General features: G+C 40.0%; 1 protein-coding gene across 1 annotated transcript in view; it reads right to left on the minus strand.

Moving 5' to 3' along the window:
- Nucleotides 1-950: 950 nt before the first annotated feature.
- LOC138964862 (universal stress protein YxiE-like) overlaps nucleotides 951-12,896 on the minus strand; it is a 77,117-nt gene continuing 65,171 nt past the window's right edge. Inside the window, exons 3-4 of the mRNA XM_070336924.1 lie at nucleotides 4,726-4,817; nucleotides 951-2,097 (exon numbers count right to left, since the gene is read on the minus strand). Coding sequence (XP_070193025.1) covers nucleotides 1,888-2,097; nucleotides 4,726-4,817 — 302 coding nt within the window. The 3' untranslated portion in view covers nucleotides 951-1,887. The remainder of the gene's footprint in view (nucleotides 2,098-4,725; nucleotides 4,818-12,896) is intronic.

A 12,896-nucleotide genomic window follows, 5' to 3' on the forward strand; every position in this document is an offset into this window, starting at 1 on the left:
AATTAAGAGTAATTTCAGACAGTACGGGGATTCTAAAGGCACTTCTCAGAGTCCAAAGGCCTTAGATTCAGTTGTTCAAGCTACGCGCGTGGGTAAGGCCGATACATTTGAAGTACAGAATTTATGATAAAACAGATTCACGTTCCTTTCACAAATACAGAAATTGCCACTTTCAATACGGGACGAAAAAGAAATGAATGTATTTGAATGATATCTTATATTTTCCAATCACCTCACACTTAAAAGCAAGAAACAGTCATGCTTGTAATATGCAAACGCACTATTAGAAGCATAGTTAAATATGTTCCAGTGGTGTTTTATGAAAAACAAAATTGTGAAGAAAGAAGAAAGAACGTCACTCATGAAAGTGACGACCACATACATTTTTAATATGAAACGGAGGAACGCCCAAACGATAAATAACTGCGTAACACGTTAGAGATAAACACGAAATAACGGACACATACTAATAATATATACAAAAATGACCACACAAACTGTTCAGGAAAAAAACAAAGATTTCTTCTTTTAGTTCTGACATCAAGTGATATAATACTGTACAACAAACACACGTATCCAAACTCTGATACAGGTACAAAATAACACGTCACACATCTGGAATGCTAACAAGAAGTAACGGTTAGTGCACTCTGATTTTATGTACTCTCATAAATCTTGTGTCAGTATTCAGTGCTGTATACGTCGCAGACAAAATTATATTCACACTCACTTAGTTCTTGTTCGTAGGGTTAAATATGTGTGAGAATCTACAGTTTTTAATATCAACAACATCACATTGCTAAGTCAAAGAACAAACAAACAAACCAATAAAATCAATCTAAAATACTTGTCACATGAAAAGTATTTCACAGCCCCGTAGAATTTGCACAGTCGAATATTATGCCGAGAAGAGCAGTTTAGCTCTGAGAACGGAAGAAATACACGTCAGGTTTGAGCAGTTTAGCTCTGAGAACGGAAGAAATACAGGTTTATCAGACAAAAAGTTGTATAAGTCTTTCGGGACAGCTTAGAAATAACAGTAGGCCTAAAGAGTCGATTATGTACAGTGCACAGTGCTGCTTTGTGGCCATCACAATATTACTTACAATAAGGTGGAATGCCAAGAAAGAGTTATGTATCTGAGGGTCCCCTTTGATATGCTGACTTTAGTTCGTTTAGCGTTAAGCATTGCACTCTCATAACCTGACTAGACCAGTGATGACAGGAACATCGTTAGTAAATCGGACCTTATACTTATTTACTTGCTTAGGCCCTTTGTCCACAGCGGAGCTTAGGCTATTGCAGACGTTTCTCCATCGCACTCTGCTCTGCTCTGGGGGGGGTTCTGCTTCTGTCTAGCTGTTGCCCTGCCTCCATACTTTCTTCTAAAACTCTACAAAAAAAACGCAATTGTTTTTCTCACAACATACAGAAGGCTTTGGGTGTACAGGAAGGGAGAGAAACTGTCCGTGTTGTGGATGAAGAAAAAAAGGAGTTACTTCCCTTTAGCCTTTTCATTTTGGGTTTTAGAATAAACCTACCTTTACCATAGAGGTAGATTAATTAAGCGCCAAATATAATCACATAATTGAAGGAATTACATACTTTTGTGAGCAGTAAGGCATATCAAACCATGTGTTTATATTGTTATTGTTAAAAAAACCGGGCCAAAACTTTATTTGTGGTTCCTGGCACATACTAACGTGGTTTATTACACGTCAGTAAGTCAACATTTCGTGTGCTAAACTACTCACGTTGGAGTCACTTTCGAAAAGAATTATCACTTTCTTATTATATTTACCTTCTACCCTGTATGAGTACATCAAAAACACCCTCACAAAGTCATATCCACGCCTCAACACACAAAACTACGTCATATCAGTGACGTCAGTGTTTGACGTCTTTGTGACGACACACGAGGACGGGCATGTGTGAATGGTGCAGGATGTAGTCGGAGACAGAGCCCAACAGGGTTCTGCGAAACTTGGAGAGCCCGCGGGAACCCGTGACGATGAAGGAAGCCCCCACGGTGTCCGCGTAACGTACGATACCGTGTCCCGGGTTCTTGTCTTCCAGTGCTACGAATTCTCCTGTCATCTGAAAAATAGAAGAAGAGTGGTTAAATAAGACTTCAATAGACGAATTCCGAAAATAACTCTGCCGGGTTTGCATGGGTTTAGAAAGAGTGAGTATCCTTGCTTTTACGGGGACAAACATTGGAGAGGCCAGGGCCTAAAAAAAAAAATAGGTGTGGTTACGGTAACCCGACCTACCCTATTTTTAGGGGCCGACCCTATAACTTTTTATTACATTTGTCAAAAAAACCCAAAAAAAACACAAGAAATCGAGTGCAGAAAACACAATGAAAGCGAAAGCGCCCGAGTCGCACACTTATTTCCCTGTCAAGTAGGTTTAATTTGTACACATTAGAAAAAAAAGTTTTTAAAAAAAAAGTGATTGCCTACCTTCCTACCCTATTTTTTTTGGCTATGTTACCGTAACCACACCTATTATTTTTTTTGGCCCAATCAATAGTGAGGGGTGTGTCTGAAACGTGTAGGCAGGAGCACGTGTCAAATTATTTGTCCGAAAAATAGCCAGGGTATTCACTCTTTCACAACCAATACAAACCCAATACAGTTATTGTCGGACACCGTCTATTACGTTAAACGGTTTTTTTAATTTTTGACCAAAAATATTACATTTGACACAGATCGAGATCGCGTAAGGGAGCGTCTGCGTCTGACGTCACACGGTTGAAAGCAGGAACAAATTTAATGTATTATTGTAACATTTTAGTAATATGTGTTAACAGATTTGCTCTTAAATCTAAAACTACAAAGTCTTCGATCACCATTAAAGTTAAGGAATGTGGTGAAATCAGAATTGTGTTTGGTTGTTTGCTAAACTTGCACGTACACATGTTCTAATCAAACAGTATGACCCCTGAGAAATCGCGTGTCCTCTCCAGGGCGCAAGAAAGAGATGAAGCCCCACGTATGTATGATAACTTGATAATCTGCAGCTTGGTTTCTCGGCTTTCAACGCTCGTTAGGGGCTCTGCTCACACATGTCACTTCAGCAGGACCGACGTCGCACTGCAGATTATCCCAGCCCGCTACACGTTGCATGAAAGGAAAACAGGCCAAGTACTCGTCATAATCCCTATCGCGGCATAAATAATAGGCAGTGCGTCGTCTGTGCCGCTGAAACTGCGCAGGTATATTCTGCCCATAAGGACTGGCGCTCACCTATGTAACTTCAGCAGGACAGACGACGCACTGCAGATTATCCCAGCCCGCTACACGTTGCGTGAAAGGAAAACAGGCCAAGTACTCGTCATAATCCCTATTGCAGCATCAATAATATGCAGTGCGTCGTCTGTGCCGCTAAAACTGCGCAGGTATATTCTGCCCTTAATAACCCCGTAACCATGTGAATGACAGATGAAGACGACATGATAAAATGTTTGTCTCTTTCTGGTGGAAACACAAAAATATTGCGACCAACAGACTAAGAGTTTGAAGATGAGGTACGGTGATGGTGGTGATGTTGGTGGTGGTATCATGTCTTCTTTGACTTGTTTAGAACACATCCACAACAGCAACAACGATTAAACGCAAATTTGGCCGAGCTGTTGTTTAAGTATAGTTCAATGATAAATCAATTGAATCAATATGTTTCTACTTGATTATACAAGTCTGTCATCGATCCTTTGCAGCGCGTTCAAAATTCTGCAGCCCGGTTTGTCTGCAAAGCCCCTCGGTCCCAGTCCTGTTCCCCCTTGATTAAGAAACTTCATTGGCTCCCTGTAGAGCTGAGAATCCAATATAAGTGCTGCTGTATCTGCTACAAAATAATATCTGGCTCAGCCCCATCCTACCTGTCTGACCTGTTCACACTCTATACACCCTCACGATCCCTCCGCTCCTCTGTAGACACTAGAATATTCCGTCGATCTTCTTTTAGTCGCAAACAGCACGGTCAGAGAGCCTTCTCCCACTCTGCAGCCGTTGCGTGGAACTCTCTCCCTTACTCTATCCGACTCTGCCAAACTTTTTGTTCCTTCAAATCAAACCTTAAAACACACTTCTTTACACAGTATTTTGATTATTTTTATTTCAATATGGTGCATTTTTTTTTTATCAGGTGTTTGAATGTTTTGCCTGTGTTAGTATGCTTGCAGCTTGTATTGATGTAGTGTTTCGTTGTTCACTTATGTGCTGAATGCTGCTGCACATGCTTTTTAGCTTTGCTTTGTATGTAAATGTATGGGTTAAAGCGCTTAGAGAACGTAAAACGCTCTATAAATCTCCCATATTATTATCATTAAATTGACTGGCGCAGTGGCGTGGTGGTAATTTTAGACGTCGGCCTCCTAATCGGGAGGTCGTGAGTTCGAATCCCGGTCGCTGCCGCCTGGTGGGTTAAGAGTGGAGATGTTTCCGATCTCCCAGGTCAACTTATGTGCAGACCTGCTAGTGACTTAACCCCCTTCGTGTGTACACGCAAGCACAAGACCAAGTGCGCACGGAAAAGATCATGCAATCCATTTCGGAGTTCGGTGGGTTAAGGAAACACGAAAATACCCAGCATGCCTACTCAACAAAAGCCGAGTGAAGCTGAGTATAGTGTGGGGAACCCAAATGGGCAAACGAGCTCACACGTAACCCGAAAAGTTCTGGAACGCTGAAGAAGAAGAAGATTATACAAAAAGTTTCTTACTCCGGCGTCACTCATTTTGCTGACGAACTTGTTTTTGATCATTTCCGTCTTGGCGTGTGATTCCATGATGGCTTCCTCGATCTTCTGCGTGGCTGCAACACGAAAACAAAGTCGCGTAAAGCAAAAGTAACAGGCCTACATTTAGTCGATCTGTCAAACTCACAGAATGATACTGAACGCACTGCATTTCACGAAGACAATGATACAACTTGAATAAATGTTTTAAAAAAAAAGAAAAAAAGAATTGAACAAACGAATGCCTACACGGTTTAACGGCATACTTTTTTCTCGTAAAAACTGAAGGTCTTAAACCTTAAACAAGTCGCCTTAGGCGAAAATACAACATTTAGTCAAGTAGCTGTCGAACTCACAGAATGAAACTGAACGCAATGCAACGCAGCAAGACCGTATACTCGTAGCATCGTCAGTCCACCGCTCATGGCAAAGGCAGTGAAATTGACAAGAAGAGCGGGGTAGTAGCTGCGCTGAGAAGGATAGCACGCTTTTCTGTACCTCTCTTCGTTTTAACTTTCTGAGCGTGTTTTCAATCCAAACATATCATATCTATATGTTTATGGAATCAGGAACCGACAAGGAATAAGACGAAAGTGTTTTTAAATTGATTTGGAAAATTTAATTTTGGTCATAATTTTTATATTTTTAATTTTCAGAGCTTTTTTTTAATCCAAATATAACATATTTATATGTTTTTGGAATCAGAAAATGATGGAGAATAAGATGAACGTAAATTTGGATCGTTTTATAAAAAAATTATTTTTTTACAATTTTCAGATTTTTAATGACCAAAGTCATTAATTAATTTTTAAGCCACCAAGCTGAAATGCAATACCGAAGTCCGGGCTTCGTCGGAGATTACTTGACCAAAATTTCAACCAATTTGGTTGAAAAATGAGAGCGTGACAGTGCCGCCTCAACTTTCACGAAAAGTCGGATATGACGTCATCAAAGACATTTATCAAAAAAATGAAAAAAACGTCTGAGGATATCATACCCAGGAACTCTCATGTCAAATTTCATAAAGATCGGTCCAGTAGTTTAGTCTGAATCGCTCTACACACACACACAGACAGACAGACAGACACACACACACACACACACACACACACACATACACCACGACCCTCGTCTCGATTCCCCCCTCTATGTTAAAACATTTAGTCAAAACTTGACTAAATGCAAAAACATGAACACGCGCATGCAGGCTAAACAGTTCTGGTAGTGCCGTAAAGTATTTAAACTAAATACGTTTTGCCCAGATAAATATAGCCCGAATTTCCATGAGGTAACCCCCACACAAGAATATATGAAATTTCCAGACGTTATCTGAAAGGCGCGCTCCTTCTCGTGAAAAGTGTTCGGCTCACAGTCTCAGATGTGGCCAGGCTTTTACATGGGATACGACCATCCCTCCACTTGGTCACATACCAAAGGTGAACAGCCTGGTTGCTCGAGCTCCTTGCTCAGTTGGCAATTTTTGAAGAATTAATTTCGGAAATTATATCATCAAAACAATCCAACTGACCTCAGCAGGCAGTAACGGTTTTGAATTTTGGTATGTGTTCATTTGGAGGGATGGTCTTATCCCACGAATTAAAGCCTGGCCATATCTGAGACGGTAAGCCGAACGGTTTTCACGAGGAGTGTGCCTTTGAGATAAAGTATGGTAGTCTGATCAAGTCCTACAGGGTTCTCCTCTTCGAAATTCGGGCTCTTTTTTACATTTAGTCAAGTTTTGACTAAATGTTTTAACATCGAGGGGGAATCGAAACGAGGGTCGTGGTGTATGTGTGTGTGTGCGTGTGTGTGTGCCTGCGTGCGTGCGTGTAGAGCGATTCAGACCAAACTACTGGGCCGATCTTTATGAAATTTTACATGAGAGTTTCTGGGATTGATATCCCCGAACGTTTTTCTCCTTTTTTCGATAAATGTCTTTGATGACGTCATATCCGGCTTTTCGTGAAATTTGAGGCGGCACTGTCACGCTCTCATTTTTCAACCAAATTGGTTGAAATTTTGGTCAAGTAGTCTTCGACGAAGCCCGGACTTCGGTATTGCATTTCAGCGTGATGGCTTAAAAATTAATTAATGACTTTGGTCATTAAAAATCTGAAAATTGTAAAAAAAAAATAAAAAATTATAAAACGATCCAAATTTACGTTTATCTTATTCTCCATTATTTTCTGATTCCAAAAACATATAAATATGTTATATTTGAATTAAAAACAAGCTCTGAAAATTAAAAATATAAAAATTATTATCAAAATTAAATTTTCCAAATCAATTTAAAAACACTTTCATCTTATTCCTTGTCGATTCCTGATTCCAAAAACATATAGATATGATATGTTTGGATTAAAAACACGCTCAGAAAGTTAAAACGAAGAGAGGTATAGAAAAGCGTGCTATCCTTCTCAGCGCAACTACTAAACCGCTCTTCTTGTCAATTTCACTGCCTGAACGGTGGACTGACGATGCTATGAGTATACGGTCTTGCTGAAAAATTGCATTGCGTTCAGTTTCATTCTGTGAGTTCGACAGCTACTTGACTAAATATTGTATTTTAGCCTTACGCGACTTGTTTTCTCTTGTGAAAACTAGTTTCAATACTCTTTCGGCGCTACTAGAACTGTTTTTGTTCTGCATGCGTGTGTTCGATTTGTCTAACGCTCGAGACCTTCACTGTGAAGAAAACGACAACCAAAAAGCTCACTTGAAAAGTTTTTCATTCCCTTTGAACAAAAATGCTATCATTCTAAATAGGGCGTACGGAATTAACACAAGTGATAGTGTTGGTTTGTGCGTGCGTGCGTGCATGTGTGTGTGTGTGTGTGTGTGTGTGTGTGTGTGTGTGTGTGTGTGTGTGTGTGTGTGTGTGTGTGCGTGCGTGCGTGCGTGCGCGCAGGTGTGTGTATGCACGCAGGTGTCTGCCTGTCTGTCAGTGGATGTGGATGTGTTCGTGTCTGTTTCTGTTTCTGTGTGTGAGCGTGTTTTGGCGTGTGTCTGAGTGTGTCTATTTGTGAGTGACTGTACTGAACAACCCAATTGATAGCACTTTAAATTCCGTAATGTTTGGTTTGAAGTAGGGTTGCTGAAGCGCACAAAGCCAGATTCGTGTGTGGTTTTTCAAGTGTATGCATGCGGTTTGTTCAGCAATTCACTATTTTAACAAAAAGTCTCGCGGTTTTTTCTGTCAGAGGTGTCTTTCACTACTTCTGTCTCATATATCTCTCAACATCGGTGCACGCAAGAAAAATACTCCAGCCTTTATTGTTTCCACCCAATAAATTGACTCACCATCTAAAGGCTTTGCACTCGATAAATAAAACTTTATTCTTGCGCTTTGGTTCTCGCTTTTATTTATCGCTTTCACGCGCAGTCACCATTGTTCTGCTGCTTATAAAGAAACGACCTTGGGGACAAAATATATCAAGGAAAACAACAATGGCGAATTACATCAAGAAAAGGTAGAAAGGCAGTTCAATCTAAGTTTATATATTTGTAGGAAAGAATATACGGCTCTCTGCTTGAAGTCAGTAAGTGTATTGCATCCCCTCTTCAATTGGTCTTTTTATTTTTTATTTTTTATTTTTTTTACTTTGCTTCTTTGTGCGAATTCACCGTATCTCATGTCAGTAGACACAGGTAAAAATATATGCTCTATTCCGAAAAGATACAGTCCATGGCATTTGCACTGAAAGCAAATAGCACCACATCCTTCAATGAAAAAGAAGGGGGAACAAATAAAAGATAAAGAACAAAATAAAGAGAATCCTGTCCAAACTAAAATCACACATGCAAAACTTTTACTGAATTTCGGATTAAAAGGAAAAGAGGGAGATATTTTAAGAATTGGGGTAAGTTAGATTGAAAAATAATATTTGTTGAAAGACGAGCGAATATTCCTTAAACACCCTTTGTGTTGTCCAAGTGACAATTATCGACATTACCTTCACGTTATCATTGTTTACAAAGAGACAGTACTTTAAAGGTAGCTTTCTATCCATGTAAACCATGTTGTAAATCACAACAGATCCATCTATACTCTTTACCCGAATAAGAGCAACCGTTCGATAGACGATGTTCGGAAATAAACATGTCGGGTTTGAATGGGTTGTGAAAGAGTTAATTCCCTTGCTTTTACAGGGACAAATACATTCTCACGCGCTCCTGTCCACGTGTTTCAGACACATATATAGCTGGTGATTGGCCCCTCCAATGTTTGTCCCCGTAAAAGCAAGAGTCTTCACTTTTTTACAACCCATACAAACCCGTTATTTTCGGAATTCGTCTATTGAAAACATACCCAAAATCTCCACTCTGGCTGTTTTTTGTGCAGAGTGGGGATCGTTTGCTGATTTCATTTTGTGACTGACACCTATTTGTGAAAATAACGTAGCACAGCAGAAAGCAGCGGGGCTACTGATTTTGGGTAGGTGTCCAAGTGGCAGGATGCTCTCATCCTATGCAATAGCTTGGTCAGCTGATCTGTGGTGGTATACATGACTGTTTGCACAGTCAAGAAAAGTATCTTTTACAACGTTTTTAACATGCTTTTTGCAATGTTTAAAACTGAAACCTGCTTGACTTACAACATAAAATCTATGAAACCCATTCCTTGCATCAGTTGCACGTTTTGCAATGTTTACAACTGAAACCAGCTTGACTTACAACATACAATCTATGAAACCCATTCCTTGCATCAGTTGCACGTCCTTTTTTTTAATGAAGGCGGCACTGGTAGCTAGATTTTGACTTAAAACCGTGATTATGACATTAAGCATGCTGCATCATATAACTTTCAAATGCAGTTTGAATTGTTAGCCTGTGATCAGCCGTTTGCTTGCAAGAAGCAATTGAAGTGAGTGAGGGTATAGCTCTTTCTCACTTCTAGTCAAGTACGAGTTATCTTTCCATGCTCTTCAACGAAGGAGAAACGCTGGGTTAGTTCCGGTATCTTCTACATCATGGCGTCTGCACTGAAAGAAAGCTCGCTCAGAGTGTGTGGTGGTGGAAAGCAGTACTGTGTCATTTGCCATAACTATCGTGGAAAAATTATTGAAGGAAGAGTTGTCAGGCTACATAAACTTCCAACAAACAAGCAACTGAAAAGAGCTTGGGAGCAGCGCCTACGTGTTACTCTTTCTTTTAGAACATGACAAGATTTTGTGCAACTTGACAGAGTGACTTTCTCGTCTAGTTAATCAGATGGGTATTATTTGTTCATGTACATAAAAGTGTAAAAGAATGTTGTTGTACAACATACTTCCTTCAATCATTAGTGCATTTTGCTCTTGTCTGTGTGAAACAGTAACAGGCACATGAGCTGTAAGAAGGACTGCCGTGTCTCAGTATGACTGTAGTCTCTAGTGTCACTATAAATCTCAGTCATTGACTCTGTGTATGTCACTCATTGATGCTTACATTCCCAATGCATGGAAGACAGAAATTATAAAACTAGTATGCATGAAAACTGATGCTGGTTTGTACTCCAAATTTTTGTATCCAGTTAAAATATGTCTGAGAAGTTGAACGCAAACCAACCAGGTGTGAGCGTGTGTTGTAAGGAGTGCACTATTTTGTAACGTGGGATTATGTACATGAAATTATAAATAGGGTTTGTGTGGTGTGTATCTATGCTTTTTATGTTTTTAAGGGAAAAATATTTATTACCTGTGTGTGATTACATTTTGTTTTTTAATCACAGTTGGCTGAAATATTTGCCGAGGAACGACAATGCAGTGTATTATATAATTATATATGTATTCAAAGAATAAAGACATGATGAATCTGAAGCTTGATGAATGACTTGTTTTACAGATAATCGCACACACTTCAACAGACGCAGTTGATACAGTTTGGGTTTTATTTATCTAAAACATATACAAACAATAGCAGTTTAACAAAGTTGGTAAACAATGTAAAGTAAAACAACTGAAGTAACATTAAAGAGCCATGAACTGGTAATGTGAAACTGCTCTTAGGCTAATGTCAGATGGAGCTCGCAAAACACGAAACAAAAGCCGAACAAAAGCAAAACATGGTGCTTTTGTGTGTTGTTTTGCTTTTGTTCGGCTTTTGTTTCGTGTTTTGCGAGCTCCGTCTGACATTAGCCTAAGAGCAGTTTAGACAACACGCACATCCAGTTAACAACAATAAATGCATGACTACCAAGCATCAAAAGGACTCACTGATTCACGCACAAATTCCGCGTGTGCTCAATAATTATTGATAACATTTAACACATAGGCTACAAGTTCGTGACACTGACAGTCGAAGTGGTCTGTCAAATGCTAACTTGAATCATTTGTTTCCACAGCATTATCGATAGCATCCTTGCCATCTTTTCGCAGCTGAAACGTGCCTCTTGCTCTGCGCACTAATTCTTCTTTTTTTCCACTGACAAGTTGGCCATGTTTCCGAAGAAAATATTTCAATTCTTTCACGTTCATGCGCTCGACTGCCGCCTCTATCTTAACCGGAACTTACCGAACCAAAGGGACGAAACTCGTGCACACCTCCGGCCTCGCTAGTGAGAAAACCAACTCGTCACGTGACCGTTCGAGGTTACGACGCTCGACTTTCACAGGGGCGCTTAGCGTCCGGTTTGAAAGACAGTGAAAAGAAAGCACGCTCCAGTTATTTGTGACAATGGGAGGTGACAATGAACTGGATTTTCCAAAACTCCAAACTAAACTTTACAAAACTCATCGAAAAACATGTTCCATATGCACTTTAGCTGAGTTTATTTTAGCATTTTCAAAACTTACCTCAGCAACTTCGTCCATGTTTACAATCAATACCGGATATGACATCCCCCTGATTTCTGAAAGGCTAGTAAGCGTAGCTTCCTAAATGCGTGAGGCCGCTACCTCGTAATAGAGAGACAGAGCGGAGAGAGAGCTAGTTGGCGGTCCAGGATAAATGGTCTATGGTGAGGGGTATGCCAAAAAGGATAGGTCGGAACTTTAACTGATTTTTAGCCCTGTTTACGGGGTTTATTTCAAATGTATACTGACAAAAATCGTTGTTCACAAAATGTCAACAGGTAACTTTTATAATCTACAAGAATATAAGCAGACAAGCAGAACCTAAAAACGCTGACAAGGGAAATAAATCTACTCTCGTAACAGGCTGACACTGAAGGGGCATAACTCATACTGGCACATCGCTACATCTTTACCATGCCATGAATGCCAGGTTAACACCATTTGACAACGCAAGGCCTTTCTCTTTTTTCTGTCAGATATTGTTTCCTTCTTTCTAATATGTTTTCTTTCGCTTAGAAGGAGAGACAATCAGCAGTCTTCTTACGTTTTTATACTTTGAAGTCTCACATCACATTTTGTTCAGTACCAAATTACGCAGGAATGCTGGCAATGTCTGTGTTCTTTCGTTGTTTCTGCTCGCTCATTTTACTTTTCTCTTCCCCGAAGTGTTGCTGCGAAGTATAATGTTGCAGAAGTAACATTGAGAGAAAACCAAGGGAAACTGTACAGGTCACGAGGTGGTGGAGGCTATAAAGCCAGGGGTTCTGAAACTTTTCACAGAAGTGTTTCGAATGTCGGTATTCTAACTTGAATTTTGCAGAAGCTGTTATGAGTGACACACACACACACACACACACACACACACACACACACACACACACACACACACACACACACACACACACACACACACATACACACACACACACACACCGACACACCGACACACACACATACACACACACACACACACACACTCACACACACACACACACACACAGCAAAGTACCCGCTAACAAACACACTTTTCCGTTGTACAAACTCGTATTAACAAGACAAAGACTTGTCTATCACGTTAAAAACAACCGCTGTTGCAGTACTCCTTTACATCTGCTGATATGTTGTAATGTAAGCGAATTAAAACACAAGTTCCGGGTAAACCAAAATACAGTCGTTCAATTCTTGGTGTACCACACTGTCTTTCTCTACTCCTCTCCTTAGTCTGTTCTTATCCTTAACCACACTAATTGTAATGAAAACTCTGCTTCTTTAATCCTTTGCGATAAAGCATTCATTCTACACGGCTGTCAAGTGGTTTTCCCTAATCCGGTTCAAGCACGGGACAGTTTGGTCATAAGTATGAAGGAGATTAGATATCCGAAT

The sequence above is a fragment of the Littorina saxatilis genome, linkage group LG4 (assembly GCF_037325665.1).
Source record: "Littorina saxatilis isolate snail1 linkage group LG4, US_GU_Lsax_2.0, whole genome shotgun sequence".
Taxonomy (NCBI): domain Eukaryota; kingdom Metazoa; phylum Mollusca; class Gastropoda; order Littorinimorpha; family Littorinidae; genus Littorina; species Littorina saxatilis.